The sequence below is a fragment of the Oryzias latipes genome, chromosome 2 (assembly GCF_053564925.1).
Source record: "Oryzias latipes strain Hd-rR chromosome 2, Olatipes_Hd-rR_3.1".
Lineage (NCBI taxonomy): Eukaryota > Metazoa > Chordata > Actinopteri > Beloniformes > Adrianichthyidae > Oryzias > Oryzias latipes.
The window spans coordinates 32,134,868-32,155,601 of NC_136238.1; the positions used below are offsets into that span (position 1 = coordinate 32,134,868).

At 41.6% G+C, this 20,734-nt stretch overlaps 1 protein-coding gene across 3 annotated transcripts in view; it reads right to left on the reverse strand.

The window, feature by feature from the left end:
• The window catches only part of LOC101164420 (uncharacterized), a 736,165-nt gene that overhangs the window by 256,988 nt on the left and 458,443 nt on the right, over nucleotides 1-20,734 (reverse strand). For all 3 annotated transcript variants that reach the window (XM_078935464.1, XM_078935461.1, XM_078935468.1), the window contains one exon: nucleotides 17,851-18,180. In XM_078935464.1, coding sequence (XP_078791590.1) covers nucleotides 17,851-18,180 — 330 coding nt within the window. The remainder of the gene's footprint in view (nucleotides 1-17,850; nucleotides 18,181-20,734) is intronic.

Below are 20,734 nucleotides of genomic sequence, written 5' to 3' on the forward strand. Positions count from 1 at the left end.
GTTCTTCAGAAGATCCTCCCAAACATGGAAACTGTTGCTGCAACACGTGAAGGTTTGGTTCTGTTGCTAGTGAGATCTGATGGATCAGAACCAGACTTCTGTCAGCTGGAACTGGGGCTTCTTCCAGACCATGACATGTTGTTCAATCAAGTTCATTCCAAAGCGTGACTGATTCATGAAGTGGTTCCTTGAGCCGTGAGTTTTGCCAGCAGCAGGAATCCCTGAGAGTTAGGAGACAGTTTGTGGAGAGAGTTTGTAGATTTAGGAGAAACCAACGTTGGAAATGAAACCAAAGTGTCCTAAACCAAAATCACTGAGCACATCTCAATGTTCCACAAACAGTCATTTTCCACAGTGGACCGTCACCACACACTTTACAAGACAGTTTTTCACAACTTTATGACAACAAATCCTGAAATTGTTCCATTCAAGGAAACATTGACTAATATTTGTATTGATGCTGTTTTCCATCTGTGTTTTCAAACCTGCATCCAGAATTAGCTCATGTTTATTGATTCACTTTCTGTGGAAGTTTGGCTTCTCTGATGAACCACCAGAGGGCGACAGAGAACTGTTGATATTATTAACACAACAGTCAAAGAAATCAACATTTAGCACAAAGTGAACAAACTTAGGTCACATGCTAACGTTCTGATTCTGTTGGAAAAGCCTTTTGTTTTGATTTCTTCAGAATTTTGGCTCAAAAAGACCAATGACAAATGAAACTCCAATAAAGTTGCTTTATAATGAGGAAATGAAATGTTATTTTTATTGAATTATCAAATGGAGACTCAGCTTCAGGTGATAAAAAAGGTTGGTGCTATTTCCAGTTTTAGAAAGAACATGCCTTCTGCTCAGTTTGCAGTGAACGTTACTCATTTATGTCAGTTTTTAATGAACTGAAATACCTCCACACAGGAGACGACATTTAATTTTTGACAACATAGTTTTTAGCAGCCAAATTATAACACTAAAAACTTTAGATGTTTTATTTCTTGAACACTTTCCTGATTTATTTAAAGAAAACTGCATCAAAGTAATTTCTTGGTCTGAACACGTCTTTATTGTCGTCTAACTGTAAACTCCAATTCAAACATGCTGACAAAACAAGGACAGATTTCCTAGAGATTTCCTAATTCTGCTTCCATGTGATCACATGAAAACAGTCCAATGTTTTGGATTCTTCTTCTTCTATATCATTGACATTAAAGCTGCAGCTCTGTCACCAGGAAACAACATGTGACAGGTCCCAGTTTTTGGTGGAACACCGTCTCTGTGATGCTACAGACGCTGCTAAAACACAGTGGATTTCATTCTGTTCTATGTAGAAAAGACTGTTTGATTCATGTCTGATGAATTCATCTTGGAGTATTTATCCTCCACGTCTAGAAGTCCGCTCCGTGAAAATCCTGTCCGACTTTAAAGAGGTCCGTGTTTCCATGGTGACAGAGGGAACAGCTGGTTAGCATCTTTCTAACTTGACTGAACTGAGGGTTGGGGCTTCCAGCACAGAACCAACCTGAGAGCAAATGAACATTCAAATCCTCCACAAGCTAAACCCCATCAGCGTTGGATTGCTGCTGACAGACAGACTTCATTGATGGCATCTTCCGTTCTGGACCTGACGTTTAGCACACCATAGCTGGATTCCAGAGCGCTTTATCAAAGCGCCTTAAGCCCGTTTGGACTCTGGCGCTCCACGCGCTGGATGAATAGTGGCGTTTGGAGGAAGTGCGGCTGCGCAGTCCGTCACTGAACACCGTCACTGCCTGGACCTCTTTCTGGGTCCTAGTGCCCTAAAGGTTACAGCTCCTGGTTCCACAAGACAAAAGTCCATTCTAGAGGCCACTCTGACGTCATCATCATCAAAGACAGCGTTACCTAGCAACCATACCAAGACCATAGCAGCTATAGAGGGAAACACAACAAACCATCAACGGCGGTTAAAGCAGTCAGACGTTTGTTCTGCAGCTCAGCAAAAATCTCTGCTTTAGGTTTTGGGGAGAAAAACAAAGGAAAACACACGGAGAAGGATTCTGCAAAGGAAATCCCAAGTTCTATTGGTAAGTCAGCGTCCTGGAAACATGCTTTGTTGGTTCTGAAGTGGCATGAATGCAGACTTAGATTGGTTTGTTTCCTTGGATTCTTCAGATGGATTCAAGCTGTAAATGTTGTCAGCATAAAGCAAGTTTGGACTAAACTAAAGCAGAAAGTGGCTTTGAAGATGGTCAGGAGAAATGAGGGCTTTTTTCAGGAATTCTGGGAAGAGGAGGACTTCTCCAAACAACCAGAATCTAGGAGGAGGTTTTTTCAGCATTGAGATCAGGATTTAGCATGAGCTTCAATCCCATTTTTGTTCAATCCAAATGTTTACCGTCATATTCAGGAGTTCAACTCTGAAAGCCACCATGACATCATAGACATTAAAGACCCTGTTACCTAGCAACCAAACACAACAAACTGGAGACTATTCAAACTGGACATTTTGGGGCAACAATTCTTTTCTAACTCAAGTTTTTATGAAAAATCCAAATGATGGAAACAGATTGTGTAAAGGAAATGAGGATCTATTGGTGAGTCACAGTCCTGGAAACATGAGTTGTGCTCTGATGAAGACGCCTGATCCAAATGTGGATTTTTGAAATGTTCTTCATGAGATTCAAACTGATTGAAGCTTTGAATTAAAGGTGTCAACACATTTCTGCATTGGATTCATTCTGTTTCAGTGTCTAAGGTTGGTTTTGTGGCAGAAACCAAGTTTTTGTTGAACAGTAGCGTTTGAAAAAGCAGAAAGTGGCTTTGAAGATGGTAAAAGGAATCTCATGATGGCTTCCACCTGTCTCTTTGCTTTTCCTTTCTTTTTTGGGTTTCTCCTCTTTGGGAGGTTACACAAAACTGCACTTTAACCCAGAAGGAAACAACAACCGCTCCACAATCCCTGAATCCCCTACAGCCTTCATCTAAACATTTACATTGACCATTATCACACATTTGATGGCATTTTCTCAGATAAACAAGCACAACTTCCCGTTTTTTTGTGTGTGAAATGATTCCAAAAAGCCATGTGTCATCCTGGAGGGACTGGTTTCTCATCAATGCAGACCACCAAGTTTCTCTGGTTTCTGACTATTTGGTGGCTGGTCGGCCTTTTGGGATTTTTGTCAGGGAAAGAAGTGAACTTGGGCTCCAAATATTGGAAGACACTGATCTAAAAGTACTAGGACATCTGGAGAAAGCTCTAGTTCTGCTCCAACTCAGTCCAAAGCACTGAAGATAGATGGAGTTGGATTTGGGAGAGGACTGAGCTCATTCAGATGAAGAAAGAACAAGTCAACAGATGAAAAAGATTTCAGGAAGTTTCCCATTCAACAAGTTCAAGTTTCCAGAGAGCTAGTTTAGCATCCGTGTTCTGGACCAAACCACTGTCCCTCTGAAGGTCCAGACACAGAGAGGCCCAGAGTGACCCCCATTTCTCCTTTTTGCTCTCTCCAGTGGCTGACTCCGCCCCTTAGGACGTCCCCCTGTGTGGATCAGTGGTCAGTGGGTTGGAACCTGCTGCAAATGCAGGCTCTGGTTCTAACTGCTGGATCAGAAGTGGAATGTGAGCTGTAGTGGTGTGTCTGCAGCTGGATGTGGAACACATGAGGGAGGGGTCAAAGGTCAATCTTTCTTCCAAACAAATGTTGTCTATTCTCCAACAATGCTCCAACATCTTCAAAGGTTTTTGGTCCCAAATCCAGAGTGGAGCTGGTAGGACGTGATCATTTCAGCCTCAGATTTGGGATCTGTCATCTCTCTGCCACCGTGACACCGAGTGATGAGTTCATGCTCCAAAGCGGCCCGATCGCTGGCTTTAGGGACTATGTTTAGGGACACATGTTCTCATTAGGATCAAATGAACCAGTGTGTTTGAGACTGAAAGAAAGACTGAAGGACAAAGAAATATGAAGATTCATTAAGGATCAAATCCAGACTTTATTCATGTCTTCAGACAAAAAAGCTGCAGACATTTTACAGACACAATTGAGGTTTTTCAACACTTTTCTGACCAGAAGATGCAGTTCTGGATACAGCCAGAAGGTGTCGCCCTTCTCATTTCTAATCCAAGTTCAAACTACAGACCTGACTGATTTGGTTTGGTTTTTGTTATTTTAGCCATCATGTATGAAAACATCAGACCTAGAATTACAGAAAAAACATCAAAAATGTTTCACAAACTTGTATAATTTATGTATAATACATGTAATGTAATGTAATGTATAATTTCTGTCTATTAGAAGTCATTTGAAGTGAAGCTGTGAAAGTGACCACATTTGTTCAACAACCTCATTGCAACAAGAAACAAAGCAGATTTCTCTCCAAAGCAGTTTTTTTCCTCCGTTTTCCATCCAAACAAAGACAAACAGATGTTCTGTTTGGCCGAAATGTGTTTCCACCCAGGGGAACCTGCAGCAGCTGCTGATCCATCAGAAGATTCTGGACCTGCAGAGACTTCCCACACAGCTGCCTCTGCATGGAGAGAGAGAGAGCTCCAAGTCTCTGCAGAGACTTCCCTCACAGCTGCCTCTGCCTCCAAAGAAGCTGCTGATCTGCATGGAGAGAGAGCTCCAAGTCTCTGCAACCAAAGCAAAGAAGCAACCAGAGAACAGAAGCACAGAGCTGAAGCAAACATCCCAGAACGTTTGCTTTGGGAGAGAGAGAGAGAGAGAGGGGGAGAGAGAGAGAGAGAGAGAGAGAGAGAGAGAGAGAGAGAGAGAGAGAAAGAGAGAGAGAGAGAAAGAGAGAAAGAGAGAGAGAGAGAGAGAGAGAGAGAAAGAGAGAGAGAGAGAGAGAAAGAGAAAGAGAAAGAGAGAGAGAGAGAGAGAGAGAGAGCGAGCGAGCGAGCGAGCGAGCGAGCGAGCGAGCGAGCGAGCGAGCGAGCGAGCGAGCGAGCGAGCGAGCGAGCGAGAGAGAGAGAGAGAGAGAGAGAGAGAGAGAGAGAGAGAGAGAGAGAGAGAGAGAGAGAGAGAGAGAGAGAGAGAGAGAGAGAGAGAGAGAGAGAGAGAGAGAGAGAGAGAGAGAGAGAGAGAGAGAGAGAGAGAGAGAGAGAGAGAGAGAAGCAGATCCTGCTTCAGATCAACACTCCTCCCTTTTGGGGGAGATCTCCTCACTCACAGAGACCCTCAAGAAGAAGGAGGAGGAGGAGAAAATGATGCTTTCGAAGACCTTGATGGACACATTCAATCAGATCAAAGAGGAGATTGAAAACCTGCAGAAACCAAAACCCAAGAAGAAATCTGGGATGTAGAGATCCCTTCAGTTTTTCCAAAGATCTGAAAGACAGAATTGATCCAAACTGGATTGATTTTGGTTCTTTGAGTTTTTCTAGATTTGACACAAAACAAATTGGGAGGAGTCATCTTTATGAAGTCCGTCGGAATCAGAATCCATCAGAATTTTTGATGGGTTTATAATCATACACCGTCATAAAATCTCAGACTCTCACTGAATTGTCGCGCTCTTTTTTTACGCGTTTCAATGGTGACTCCAGAAATCGGTGATCCATTGTGAATGTCTATGTACCTGCTGTGCATGTGCATTAACCCAGGGTTACCAAATCAAGCGTAATTTCGCCAACTCATTTACGGTCTTTTGGAACTGACATACCCAGAGTAAGCAAGTTCAGGCGGATTTCAGCCAGAGTTCAGGCTTAAAGTCAGGCTAGTTTAAACATGCTTCCTGGAATACCCCCTGGTTATTTTAGTGGAGTTTTAACCACCAAATGTGGTGTTTTTTTATGAAAAGAGTTCTGGATCTTCCCTCAACGTTGGAGTCTGGTCCTGCATTTGGGTCATCCTGATATACCGTAACAAAGCCTCTTTTCTGCGCTGCAGAATCAGCTGATTCAAGGTGATTACGTAATCACGTCCCTACTGTGCAGCGCTGCATCTCAGTGTGAGGCTGCTTTCTCCACATAAGAATCCACTGGGATTGTGTCAACTCTTGAATAGTTTCTGGAACAAAAAGAATGTAAACACTGGAGATAAAGCCCCTGTGTCAAAGCACACGTGGGTTTTTTTTTTCAGAATTTATGTCAGTAAGCTTTAGACTTTATTTGGTTAGAAAACTTAAAATCCAACATTGTTCTGCATTTCAGAGCAACACAACATTGCTCCCAAGTGCATTTGTACTACACTCTGCTATATTTATAAAGATTGTGAGTCAGCCATCTTAGACGTTGCAAATAAAAAAGGAGAGAAAATGAACAGGACTACCAGCACTGTAAAACACAATGATCATATCATATCAATAGGTTGAAAGATCATATTTCGCCTCAATAATAAATTACACAACACAAAGTGTAAAATTAATTAAAACACAACATTGTGCATTTTTATTTCCACTGTTCTTGTTATTTGCAGTGAGGAGGCCATTTGATATATTTGGCTCTTTCCTGCACTGTTTATCTAAGTTATTAAATTGAAGTGAGTAAATTATGACAAAAACGCACTAGTATTTTTTTAACATTCAATTTCAGTGTTCGAAATGATGCTACATGAATGCATTATGTTGTAAACCGTTGTGCTATCCTAGGCACTTTACCGTTGGGAGTTGGGTCACCTAGACCCACTAGACAGTGCCCTGAACCATTTTACTTCAATGATTTGTGAACCTCACTGGTGTCCATGGATTACATGAAAATGTTCCACCTTTATCCACCTTTGTCATGGTAGGGAGAACATGTCAAAGTATGGGTGGGGTCATCTAAGATAGCACAAGGGTTAAATGGTTCAAAAATAAAATGTTTTCATGTACAAAGATTGTTGTTTGTCTTCTCCATCCTTGTTTTTACACAGAAAATATCGATAAGAATACAGGATTGAAAGCAGCATCAATAAGAGAAGTACTATATAAATAATCTTAACGACCCATTTCTACTAAATTGTGACTTGACCTTACAAAGTATATACTGCAGTCACTACTTTGTGTTTAGATATTTATTAAATGTTCACTGATCACATTAAACGTGTTAGAATTAAAGATGTATAAAAAACATTTCACCTGCGACAGACTGGCGACCTGTCCAGGGCATCCACTGCCTTCGCCCACAAGTGGCCGGGATAGGCTCCGGCAACCCCGTGACCCCGAAAAGGAAAAACGGTATAGAAATGAATGAAAAAAACATTTCAACCATAATGTAGAATTCAAGATTTAGCTCTAATGACTCAAAACAAACAACTCATTTCTATTTACAGGTACATCTAAAACAATTCATTTTGAGAAAAAGTTGTACATATCTTGTCAGCAGTAAAACTCATTGTCTAGTATCATTACACACAAATTGATATTTATTAATCCATTACATTTTTGCTTTTGATGTAGAGAAGATGAAACCTAAAAAACCTAAAACCTAAACCTAAAAAAACTGTCCTAGAAAGTAAGCATATCATATTAAAACGATCAAGTATTTAGAAAACTTCATTTTTACACATTTGATACTAACTTGTGCCTATCTCTAGGAGTTACTGCATCAATATGGTATAGAGGCCATCAGCCGGTGGCTCTGTGTAAATGGAATGAAAGCTCCGGTTGTTATTGGGTTTATTAGAACATTGGGGTTTGTCCCTAGGAGTATTAAAAAATAAAAAACAAATTTTAAAATACAGTGATCCCTTGCTATATCACGGTTTCGCTACTTCACGGATTTGGATTGTGCATTGTGTTCTGCATTCTGATTGACTAAATAGTCACTCAGCGAGTAGCTCAAGAATGGGACCCTTTGATGAGCCGTTCATTACAGTTCTCCAACATAATCGATGGGGGCATGTCGGTGTATAAGGATCTTATAGCAAAGAAGAAAAAAAAGCGACAACAACTGCCTATCACTATGTTCCTCTCCCGAACAAACACACCTGCAGCTGCACCGCGGGATTCAAAAGGAAAAAACGCTGCAGAGGATGCAGCGGCTCAGTATGAAGAGCAGTGAAAAAGAAGACCGGAGTCACTATCTGTCCCACTGTACTTTTTTATTTTTTTCATAATCATTTTAAATTTTCTTCCGTTTAATCCACTCGGGTCGCGGTGGGGGGGGCTTATCTCCGCAATTTAAAGCCTTCTGTTCTTATCGATGATTGAAATTATTTGACAGCACACTACATAAGTTATTTGTTGAAAAAACGTTTCTAAAGTACTTTTATTTGTTAAAAAAAAAATTGATTTAGCCTGTTAAATGGTTTGTTCTTTCTTTTCAATGTACAATAGTGTATTTCATTGTATAATAATTGTAAAAAAAAAATGTTTCTACTTCACGGGTTTTGCTTATCACGGGTTCTATTTGGAACGTAACCCCAGCGATAATCAAGGGATCACTGTATTCACATTTTCTGAGATACAGAACTTTTTCCCTCGTGTGAAATAAAGTCTTCTAGTGTGGTGCAGCGGTTGAGGTGTTGACCTCTTATCAGAAAAGTTTAGAATTTAGAGTTTACACTAACTTCTTTATTACATTGTTTGTAAAGAGAAAGTTTTGTGAGTTCTCATGTGTCTTTTGAGATGAGATATTTGACTAAAATTTTTTATACATTCTATACAAGAAAAAAGCTTTTCTCCTGTGTGAGTTCTCATGTGTCTTTTGAAATTAGACGTTTGATTAAAACCTTTTTTACATTCTTTACAAGAAAAAGGCTTCTCTCCTGTGTGAGTTCTCATGTGTGTTTTGAGATGAGATATTTGATTAAAACTTTTTTTACATTGTTTACAAGAAAAAAGCTTCTCTCCTGTGTGAGTTCTCATGTGTCTTTTGAGACTAACTACATGACTAAAACTTTTATCACATTCTTTACAAGAAAAAGGTTTTTCTCCTGTGTGAATTCTCATGTGTGTTTTGAGACTAGATGAATCACTAAAACTTGAATCACATTCTATACAAGAAAAAGGCTTTTCTCCTGTGTGAGATCTCATGTGTCTTTTGAAATTAGACATTTGAGTAAAACTTTTTTTACATTCTTTACAAGAAAAGGGTTTTTCTCCTGTGTGAGTTCTCATGTGTGTTTTGAGATGAGATATGTAGTTAAAACTTTTCTCACATTCTTTACAGATATAATATTTTTCATTAGACCCAGTTTCCATGTAGTCAGACTTGATAGAGGAAAGTCTCTCTTCCTTTGGAGATTGTTTGTATTTCTTACCCAAACTTGGCTTCTTGGGTTTTTTTCTAACATCCATGTCACACTGACTTTCTGACATGTGAGAGCTGTCCACACTTTGGACATGTCTTCTGTCTATTCTCTTCCTCTGATCTCTGTTCTGTGGGTCTGTCTCTTTATCTGTAGTTGATGTTGATTCTTCATGTTGGTTTCCTCCATCATGACTATCAGTTACATTAAAGCTCTGCTGAGTGTTTAGATCTGCTTCACTGTTCTCATCTTCCTCATAAGTAGGAATCTCTATCAAGGTATCAGTATCCTGCTTCAGATCAAGCTGATCTTCATCCTGACTGATGCAGAGTTCCTCCTGTTCCTCTTTAATCTGTGGAGGTTCTGGTTCCTCCTGTTCCTCTTTAATCTGTGGAAGTTCTGGTTCCTTCTGCTCCTCTTTAATCTGTGGAGGTTCTGGGTAACCCTGTTTCTCTTTATAATGTGAAGATTTTTGTTCTTCCTGTCCCACGCTTAATTTCCTTTGCTGGTTGCAGAGACCTTCCTCTTCAGTCATCCAATGCTGGGGGAGGACTGCAGAAACACAAGAAGAGAGTCTTTTATGCGTTTTGATGACTTTGTGTGTTATAAAGACCAGTAAAAATGTTAATAGTCTCAGTCAGAATATGTGCAATATTTTTTAATACGTTTCTTCTGTTCTTTAGCACAGCAGCACAAAACTGTGCTGAAAAAAGACCCTACACCACCCTCCTATGAGGAGAGCTGTGTCGGTCAATAAACTGACTGACACAGTTCATGAAAACGCTGCAAAGGGAGCATATATTAAATTAACAATAAAGGTCCCAAAACTGAGCCTTGTGGCACACCAAAAGTGAGGGATGAAGGAGAGGACTTAAATTTGGAAAAAACAACAGAAAAAGATCTACCAGTCAGATAAGAGGAATACCAGTTTAAACCAGAACCAAATAGCCCAACCCAATTTTTTTGCCTGTCCAAAAGAACGTAATGGTCAAAAGTGTCAAAGGAAGTGGTCAAGTCCAGTAGCAGTAGCACAGAGGATTTTCCTGCATCACTGCATCAAATTGAGAGCTGGCGGAAACTGATCAAAAATGCCATAACTGTCGTGAGCAGTTGTAAGTTGGTTAGCAACAACTTTTTCTAAAAATTTAGGCATGAATAGAAGATTAGAAATAGGTCTGTAACTGCTCAAGAGGGATGGGTCTAGACATCTTTGAGCAGAGATGTTGGCAGCACATCAAGAGAGCAAGAGGATGACTTCAATGTGCCTACCAATCTGACTAGCTTAGAAAGAGAAACAGGTAAGAAGGTATCTAAAGTCACAGGACGAGGTGGACTGGGAAACGAACCAGAACCAGATCCAGAACCAGCTGTGTGAAACAGAGAGCTCAATAACATTTCTAATAAATGTTCAAATATGAAAGCAAGTATCTCAATCTTTTTTCATTAACACAGAGAGTAACCTACAAATGCATTTGAAAAGAAAAAAAGATTGTTTTTTTTTTTTAACTGCCTTTAAAATAGAAATTCTCTCTTTGAGGTGTAAATGGAGACACAGCAGAGAGACGGATGCCAAGGGACGTTCAACAAAGTACATGCATCTGTAAAAATCAATAATCTCTCTAAAATGAATAAATATCTACGTTTACAGTGGTGGACAAAATTGTTGGTACCCCTCAGTTAAAGAAGTAAAGTCCAAAATGCTCACTGAAATGACTTGAAACAACAAACTAATGAAATAGGACTAGGGTTGGGCGATGTCCCCTAATTTGGCCATTGACGATGTTTGCTGTCAACCATCGGGATGGAAGATGACATCGTCGGGGGGGTATTTTTTTTACATTTTTCGTTCTTATATAACTGCTATTCGTTATTTTGCTTTTTTCATTTTATTTCCCAACTCATGGTTAATCCGCGATGATCCAGTATAAACTGAGGGAAGTGACTTTAACAGAAAAAGTAACAAACAAAATAGAAAAGAAGTAGTCCACTCCCGCACTTAGCGGAGTGGACCGGCGGAGTGCGGATTTACAGCTTTGTGTTTGATGGGAAGGGGGGGGGGGGGGCACATGAGCGGTATGTGTGGGAGATTTAAGACTGCGATCCGTCCCGCAGCTCTAGGGGTACTAGCTACCGAACTCAGAACCGGGTTTAAACGTGTGTCTGAGCACAGCACGGATCGTCAGCAGACAGAGGTTTGAGCATCGAAGCAGAAATGTCGCTCAGTCCTTAGAAAACATTCAAGCAATCACGTGGATTTGTGTTTCCAGTCGTGTCCCGACTAAATAAAGGCTGATGTTATTCACAGGATGCAGCGCCACCCAAAGCTAATGTTGTTAGCCCGTGTTAGCATAATGCTAATCCTGGCTTCGTTCAGAAAAAGCACTGACCACACGGATTAAAATTCAAATGATGAGCGAACAGGTGTTTCATAATAACCGTAACATTATTAAAAGCACGTTTAGAAGATCATCTCGTATTTTACCGAGCTGACATGTCAATATATATAGCCGCTCGGCGCTGTTATCGTTTTGTATCGAATTGTTACATTCAATAAAGTTTGGAAAAAAAGCCGCTCGGCGGAAGTTGTATCCCCTTCCGGTTTTCAAACTGCGCATGTGCGAATACTGCGCATGTGCGAATGATTTATTTCGACCGAAATTGTGACCTTAGTGAACGTTTTTATATTCTGAAAACATTTTTCTGGGCCCATCTACACGGTTGGATTCTAATCCGACCATTGATCCCATCAAGATATTTTGTACATGTAACCGCGGCTTATGGTGTCGACGCGCAACGTGGCGGGTGCGTGGCATCACGATGGTGGTCTCTCCATCGGGTTTTCAGTCACCCATCACGATGGACGATGATATCGTCCATCGGCACAACCCTAAATGGGACTGGACAAAAATGATGGTACCTTCATAAAAGACTGAGAACTAATTGCCCAGGGGTCATGATGGACTCAGGTATGTCCTTTAATTGACATCACAGCTGTTTTCAAACCCATAATCAATCAGTCTGCCCATTTAAAGGGAGACAAATAGTCACGTTGCTGTTTGGTGAAAAGGTGTGTACCACACTGAGCATGGACAACAGAAAGCCAAGGAGAGAATTGTCCCAGGACATTAGAAACACAATTATAGACAAATATGGTAAAGGTAAAGGTTATAAAACCATCTCTAAGCAGCTTGAAGTTCCTGTGACGACAGTGGCACATATTTTTCAGAAGTTTAAGACCCACAGGACAGTAGCCAACCTCCCTGGACGTGGCCGGAAGAGGAAAATTGATGACAAATTGAGGAGACGGATAGTTGGAACTGTATCCAAAGAGCCCAGAATAACCTCCAAAAACATTAAAGGTGAACTCCTAGGTCAAGGTACATCAGTGTCAGATCGCACCATTCGTTGTTGTTTTAGCCAGAGTGGACTTCATGGGAGATGACCTAGGAGGACACCACTGTTGAAAGGAAATCATAAAAAAAGCCAGACAGCTCCTCTCTTCCCTATCCGTTGTGTTTTTGGGCTTTATCTTTTTGGGTTTCAACAGATTGAATTGTTTTTAACCGAATGTACTCATACACGTGCAAGGTTCTGCTCCCAATTGGCGGATCCACTGTTTCGGACCATTTTTTGAGGACTGTACCAGTTGAACTACGTGACTGTGGTCTGCTCCGGACAGAGTGGAGGCGCCACAGGCGGTGCATGAGGAAGCAAAAGAAGGGGAAGCTTCAAGGCATCCGTGCTAAGCTAGTGGCTAGTCCTCACCGACCAGCTATCCCAACAATCACGCTGGCCAACGTACGATCTCTGGACAATAAACTAGACTATATCCGCCTGCTACGCACATCGTCCAAGACTGCAAGTGAGTGCTGTGTCTTTCTCTTTGTGGAAACATGGCTAACGGACAACGTCCCAGACTGTGCCATCCAGCTAGCTGGGTAAGCATGCTTCCGGGCAGACAAGATGGTCATTGAGGGGGGTAAGACCCGCGGTGGAGGACTGTGTATTTACATCAACGATGCCTGGTGCCGAAATGCCAGAGTGGTCTATAAACACTGCTCCCCCCTGGCTGAGTTTATGATCATTAAATGCCAGCCATTCTACCTGCTGAGAGAATTTAGCTCCATATTGCTGGTAGCAACATACATCCCTCCCAGCTCCACCACCAACAGGAGTAAGGCTCTGTATGAACTACACCAGCACATCAGTGAGCAGCAGACAGCACACCCTAAAGCAGGGGTCGGGAACCTATGGCTCGCGAGCCATATATGGCTCTTTTGATGGTCACATGTGGCTTGCAGACAAATCTTTAATTATACTTTTTTTTTTTTCATTAGACCAGTCCTTGTCTGGCGCGATGCGATGCCACAGGCGTGCAGTAGTAGCGGTGCTTGGAGAGAAAAATCTGCGCCAGCACTATCACTTAACTATTATCTATTATTTCACAGAGTTTGTACCAGCCGGAAACCTGTGAATTGCCGTGCCTAAAACTGCGCGCTCCCGTCTCTGAGAAAGAGCGCGCAGTTGCGGGAACGAGATGTTAGAGGAAGAAAGCAGGGGGGGGGGCACGGGGGGGGGGGGGGCACGGGCACGGCCAGTAAGGTGAACCGCGCAGGGATTGTAATAACGTAAAACCCGCTGCCCGTCACTCACTGCAGTGTGTGTTTGGCTCCCCGTCTGCATGTGAGCAGTCTGTCTCACATCTACAGAACATTCAGACCTATGATCACGTTTAAAGTCTCAACGCCTGCATGAAGCAGAAACTCACCACGTATCAACCAGACTAGACCATCAGCAGAACTACCACGAGAAATACTCATCGTTTATTAGCAACAGCATAACGATGTTATTAAAAAGAATCCACAGACTTATTGTACTTTAAAAATGTTGAAATTACATCAAATGCACACATTCATTTGTATATTTAGTTTTAAACATATTGTTGCGGACTGAGTTTAACTTCGCTGTTGGGCCGCGTTAAAAGTTCTGGAGTTCATTGAACGCATCAATCAAGCAGAGATCTGATTGGCTCTCAGTTCTGTCGCTCAGGTGGTTGTTAGGTAGTTTGGACCAATGGGGTTCAGCTATGGGCCGAATAAGGGAAATGGGAGGGCTGACGCGGCAGGAGCGAATATAAAGTTGGGAGGAGCGCTCTCGTCTCGTCTCGGCGGGAGAGATTCAGGAGTTGCTGAATTAATTTTACGGCATTCGTTGCGGTCTGCAGTAACCAGAATAAAGAACCTTAAAAGAGGTTAAGTCTCCGTGCCTCAGTGTGGGAAAGGGACACTACATTATTGTATGGCTCTTTCGAAATTACATTTAAAAATATGTGGCGTTTATGGCTCTCTTGGCCAAAAAGGTTCCCGACCCCTGCCCTAAAGCCTTCCTGATCCTGCCCGGGGACTTCAACCATGCAAACCCCAAGAGCGTGTTTCCACAACTCAATGGACATATCAACTTCCCCACAAGAGGTAAAAACATCTTGGACAATGTTTACACCCCACACAATGGAACCTACAAAGCCCTTACCCTCCCCCACCTGGGCGCCTCAGACCACACAACTGTTATGCTAATGCCAGCATACAGGCCAAAGGTGAAAGACGTCAGTCCAGCTAAAAGGTGGTTCAGGTGTGGCCTGAGGGATCTACTGAAGCTCTACAGGACTGCTTTGCCACCACTGACTGGAGTATATTCAAACAAGTAGCCACCTATAATGACATCACTGATCTCCAGGAGTACACAGACACTACCCGCGTTTACATGGGCAAAAGTAATCGGAATGAACGCCTGATCGCAAAGAAGATGCGTCATGTAAACGCGCCGGTTGGAAATACTCTGCCCCGATCAGACTCATTCGGATCAGAATTTCTATCCAATCGAGATAGGTGGGTTATACCGATCGTTTATCCGATCGTTGTTCATGTAAACAGTCATTCCGATCGTGTGTCACCACTGCTCTGGGTTACGTCACGCATAGACGGTGTTTCTCTGAGAGAAAGCTTTGGGACCGTATGAATACTCTGCAGACGCCCCGTGTAAAGCGCCGCTCCGCTCTCGCCCCGCTGGCTCTCCTCTCTCTTTCACCCCTCACAGGGGAGATTCGGAGGAGGAGCGCTTCGTGCCCCCCGAAGCTCACTCGGTCCACTGGCACCCGAGTGAGCAAAGCAGCCGGATTAATAATTTTGTGTCTGAGGGGGGGGTGCTTTGTTACGTGTGCGTTTTGTTGTTTTGTTATGTGTGGGAGAATTCAGACTGCGAGCCGTCCAGCCGCTCTGGGTTAGCGGCTGCAGGACTCAGGAGGAATTGTGTTCGAAGAGAGCTCGGGCCGCTAGCTCAGAGTGGCTTTGGGGCGGTCTGTGTGAACTTTTCAGAGCAGAAATAAATGTCGCTCAGTCCTTAGAAACTGTTCAAACAACGTGGATTTGTGTTTCCAGTTGTGTCCCGACAAAATAAAGGCTGCTGTTATTCTCACACATTTAAGTGCAGCCAAGATGCATATTGCTGCATTGAATTGTTTACATAATTATTTAACTCTTTCAAGTCAGTATTTAGTAGATGCACCTTTAGCTTCAATCACAGCACTGAGTTTGTGTGGATGAGTCTCAATCAGTCTGGTACATCTGCACGCTGGAATTCTGAATTTTGGAGTTACAGAAAACGGCAAAATGTGGAATATGGAATGTCGACATAAATACCAGGGATCTGCAGTGTTTATGACAGGAAGTGCCAATTCTAAATGTTCTCCTGAACAACTGTGACATCATCAACTATAATAATAATGATAATACAAAAAATACATAAAAACATTTCAAATACATCTGAAATGCTATTAACAGCAGGTCAAATAGCTATTTGACACATATTTAGGCATTAACTCAAAAAGTACTATCGTAACAATGTTGCACAAGGAAAATAGATCAAAGTCGAAAGAGTATTGCAAATATATTTGTTAGAAACCAAAAGTACTGCATTTGTGGTATGTCAGAACTACAGCTATAGGATTGGATAAATCAGAACAAAATACCATCAATATTTCTAAGAACATAACAACCAATGAACATGAAAAAAAAAAACAAGTTATTTTGTTTTATTTATCTTTGGTCCCATAATGTGTCTGTCTTGGTGCTTTTATTGCATGTAAAATTAATTGTTTTTACTTTTTCCTTAATTCTACTAATTATTAACATTTTCTTTATTTGAACAGCATTATTATTAATTTTCATCTCCAGTAAATGAAGAGATGATATTCATTTATTGTTCACATTTCATTTGGACATTTGTCAGAAGAGACAAAGTCTGGGTTTAATCTGATCTTGGTTGGTTTTTATTCAACAAACTGAACTTGTAACTTCATAAATGTCAGGCGCTGCGATGCCAGAAACAAACAGCTGTGCAGGCATGAACAAGGATCCACTTTGTGCTTTTCCCGCTCACGTTTCATCCTCAGACATGCGCTCATATCACCACGCCTGTCATCTCGCCGACAACAGTTTCACAACACCTGATCATCATTATCATTTCACAGAGGAAAATTTTGTTGTTTTTTTTAACATTTAAATCACTCGTTCCTGGCAATATTTATATTGGCGGGCGGAGTCACAGTTACAGCGTTGTGTGAATGGACCCCTTATGACCCCACAGGGAAAAAAAGCTCATTGTGAGCAGAGATAATTTTTTTATCAAGTCTAAGAAATAAAAACAGACGACAGATCAAGTACTTATTGTTGTCATGTCCCGCGTTTTACTGTCTTTTCCTCTGCATGATAACTGTGGATCATGTGTCCCACGTTGTGGACCCCTGAAATGTTTTGTGGTCAACATTTCTTTGGATTGTTCAGAAAATGTGTTCCTACTGGTTTTATGTGTTAAATTACAGAACGGAAATAAATGACAAACATTACGTTCGGGTCGGGCCGGGCTTCTCTCTCGCTGACTTTTTTAATAAATACATTTTAATGGCTGCAAAGAAGCTCCTTAGGCGGGCGGTTGTCAAACATCTCTTAATCCTGTACGTCAGAACGGTTACCGCACGAACCGAAAGGCACAGCCAGCTTCTTACTCAGAGGGAGAACGTTCACTGTGTTTCACTAAACAGTGAAGTGGAACTTTGTTGCTCTTGTTGGGTTTTGATCTGGAAGAAACTGGACCAAATGGTTCTTTAGTGTTTCAGTTTTTACATTTTTGAACAAAGCAGTTTCTCACTAATGTGTTCAGGTTTGAATCTTTTCTGCCTGCAGATCCATGAGCCGGAGTTTGTGTTTTAGCATGAAATGTAGTTTTGGAAATAGAATCTGTCTGAATGTCTGGAATTGGAGACATGGAGACATCAAAGAGGTTTAGATGGATTTTGGGTTTGACAGAGAAATCTGCTGAAAAAAACTGAACTACAAACTTAGAACCACAGACGACAAAACAGATTGTACTTTTTATCTGCTAACAATTTCCTCTTTGATCTGTTAGATTTGCTGTTTGTCGTTAGCTGGAGGGACTAACTAAGATCATATGATTTGAAGAATGTTGTCGGCTGCACTGACCAACAATGTCTTCTGTCTTTTCAACTGGAAGGGACAGAAGAGACTCTTCCAGGACACGCTGTTGATGGACTGCATGTTTGGAGAGTTTGAAGCTCAAGATAGAACCGTTGTTGAAGTGAACATACCGATAGTGTGGAGATGAAAATCAGAGTCACACTGACCTGCTGACATGTGAGAGCTGTCCACACTTTGGACATGTCTTCTGTCCCTCCTCTTCCTCTGATCTCTGTTCTGTGGGTCTGTCTCTTCATCCTTAGTTGATGTTGATTCTTCGCGTTGGTTCCCTTCTTCATCCTGATTATCAGTTACATTAAAGCTCTGCTGTTCCTCTTTCATCTGTGGAGGTTCTGGTTCCTCTTGAATCTGTGGAGGTTCTTGTTCCTCCTGTTCCTCTTTAATCTGTGGAGGTTCTGGTTCCTCCTGTTCCACTCTGAAGTTCCTCTGCTGGTTGCAGAGATCTTCCTCTTTAGTCATCCAATGCTGGGGGAGGACTGCAAGGACACAAACACAACAAGGAGACTTTTATACGTTTCCAGGATTTTTGTTTTATTTCAAGCATCAATGAACTCTGTGTTCATTGGAGAAAATGTCTGAGGAGTCTGGAGGACCAGAAGAGACTCATTGAAACAATACATATAGACGCCATTAAATAATTAAATAAATGTGTCATTAATTCTTTAAAATTGGAAATAAATATAATTAAAGTTGTCATTAAAAGTGTCAATATTTTATTTAAATTAAATGTTAAATGATTTACACGGGTCACATTCCTAAGTTCTTCTAATCTTCTACATTCTATTCCATTTCTCCATCTGACATTGACACAGTTTAAAGATGAACTTTGTTTCAGGCTGATGGTTGAAGTCCCGCCTTTTTTCTGCCTTGTGCAACGAGATGAGAAGAAAACTTGAAACTTTGTTCTTCTAGTTTGTTCTTCTGGTCCTAGAGAAGGAAAGTGCTGATTCCACTGGTGACAGAAACAAACACACAGTACTGTATGATAAAGACACTACTATTTATTACTAATTAATATTCATTATTTTATTTTATTACATTATTTATTTTATTTCCAAACTAATAACTCATCCGTGATGATCCAGTATAAACTGAGGGAAGTGACTTTAACAAAAATATATATATATATAGAAAAGAAGTAGTCCGCTCCCGCAAGCAATCTGTCCCGCAGCTCTAGGTGAACAAGCTACCAAAGCCAGGAAAACCGGGTCTAAAAGTGTGTGTCCGAGCAGATTTCAGACCGTCAACTCACAGCGGCTTTGGGGCGGTGTGTGAGCCGTTCAAAGCAGAAATGTTGCTCAGTCCTTAGAAACCGTTCAAACAATCACGTTGTGTTTCCAGTCGTGTCCCGACAAAATAAAGGCTGATGTTATTCCCACATGTTTACGTGCTGCCAAGATGCAGATTGCCGAAATTCCCGCATAGATTTTATGTTCATCAAAAGCTAATGTTGTTAGCTTAGCATACTGCTAACCCTGACTTCTTTCCGACTCCGTTCTTCAACAGAAAAAGCACTGACCACACAGATTAAAATTAAAATGATGAGCCAACAGATGCTTCATAATATTCACAACAATAATAAAAGCACGTTTAGAAGATCATCTCGTATATTACTGAGCTGTCAGTTATTTGTGTATGTACCCACTCGGCGGAACTCATTTCCTCTTCCGGTTTTCAAACCCTACTGCGCATGTGCGAATGATTTATTCCGACCGAAAGTGTGACCCATTTGAACGTTTTTTATATTCTGAAAACATTTTTCTGGGCCCATGTACACTGTTGGATTCTAATCCGACCATTGATCCCATCAAGATATTTTGCACATGTAACTGAGGCTTATGGTGTCTACTCATAGCGTGGCGGGGGCGTGGCATCACGATGGTGGTCTCTCCATCGTGATGTCAGTCACCCATTCCATTGGCACAACCCTAATGTGAAGTGAAGATAAAAACGGAGAAATATCTTTGATAAAGCAGGAGGGGGTGGCTGGTCTTAACACAGTGACAATAGTAGAGTTTATAGGCACGGGCAATACGGGCAATTGCCTGGGGTGCAATAGTAACGGGGGGCGGCATCCCCGTGCTTGGAAGACAAAAGAAAATCTGCATCTCAATGGGTTCTTTATTATCTGTTAAATCACAGACTTTGGAAATGAATAAAACCTGTGAACTGCCGCATCCGCAGCTGCATGGTCCTGTCTTTGAGAAGGAAAAGGGGAGCGGTCGTGGGCACAGGCAGCGTCCCATCATGGAAAAGGGGAGCGGTCGTGGGCACAGGCAGCGTCCCATCATGGCGTGCCTTTAGGTGACTCAGCTCATTCTAATACAGGGCTCCAGACTAACTTTTTTCACTAGGAGCACTGTGGCCCCCAACTGAAAATTTTAGGGGCACAACCAGAAAATTTAGAGGCGCATACCGTGAATCAACATGCAAACCAGATCTACTAATAATTTCCACTGTATTACTAATAAATACTTTAAAAATAGATGCAGAAATTACAATGTGCTGTTTCAAATTCAGTATCACATCTTATTCTGCACTTTTGAAGATGCAACAACGAGGTAAACTGACAGCACCATCGCTGTCATGACAGTACAAATAGTAAAGAAAAAGGATGGAAAATTATCTTGGTGACACCAAATATGTGCAGCCAAAATGCACAATAAGCGTGTTTGAGATCACGAAGATGGACTCAACGTAAACACGTCTGTCGTCTATCGTTGCATTTTCCCCACGTGTTTTAAGTGTGTCTAAGACTAAATCGTGTTGTTGCTCGCACGTCTTTAAAGTTCAAGCCCCGCATGTAGGTGTGGGACATTTATTCTCGTCAGCACACGCCCCCAAGACTCATTTACCCCACTGTGATTGGTTGCTTTGTCAGCTCCGCGCACAACAATTGAAAGGTGTTATTCATAGAAACTGGCGGGCTGCAATAACATAAAATTTTCATATTAAGGCGAGACCGCAAAATATCATCTTGGGAGCCACAAACAGCCCGCGAGCCGCGAGTTTAAGACCCCTGCCGTAGAC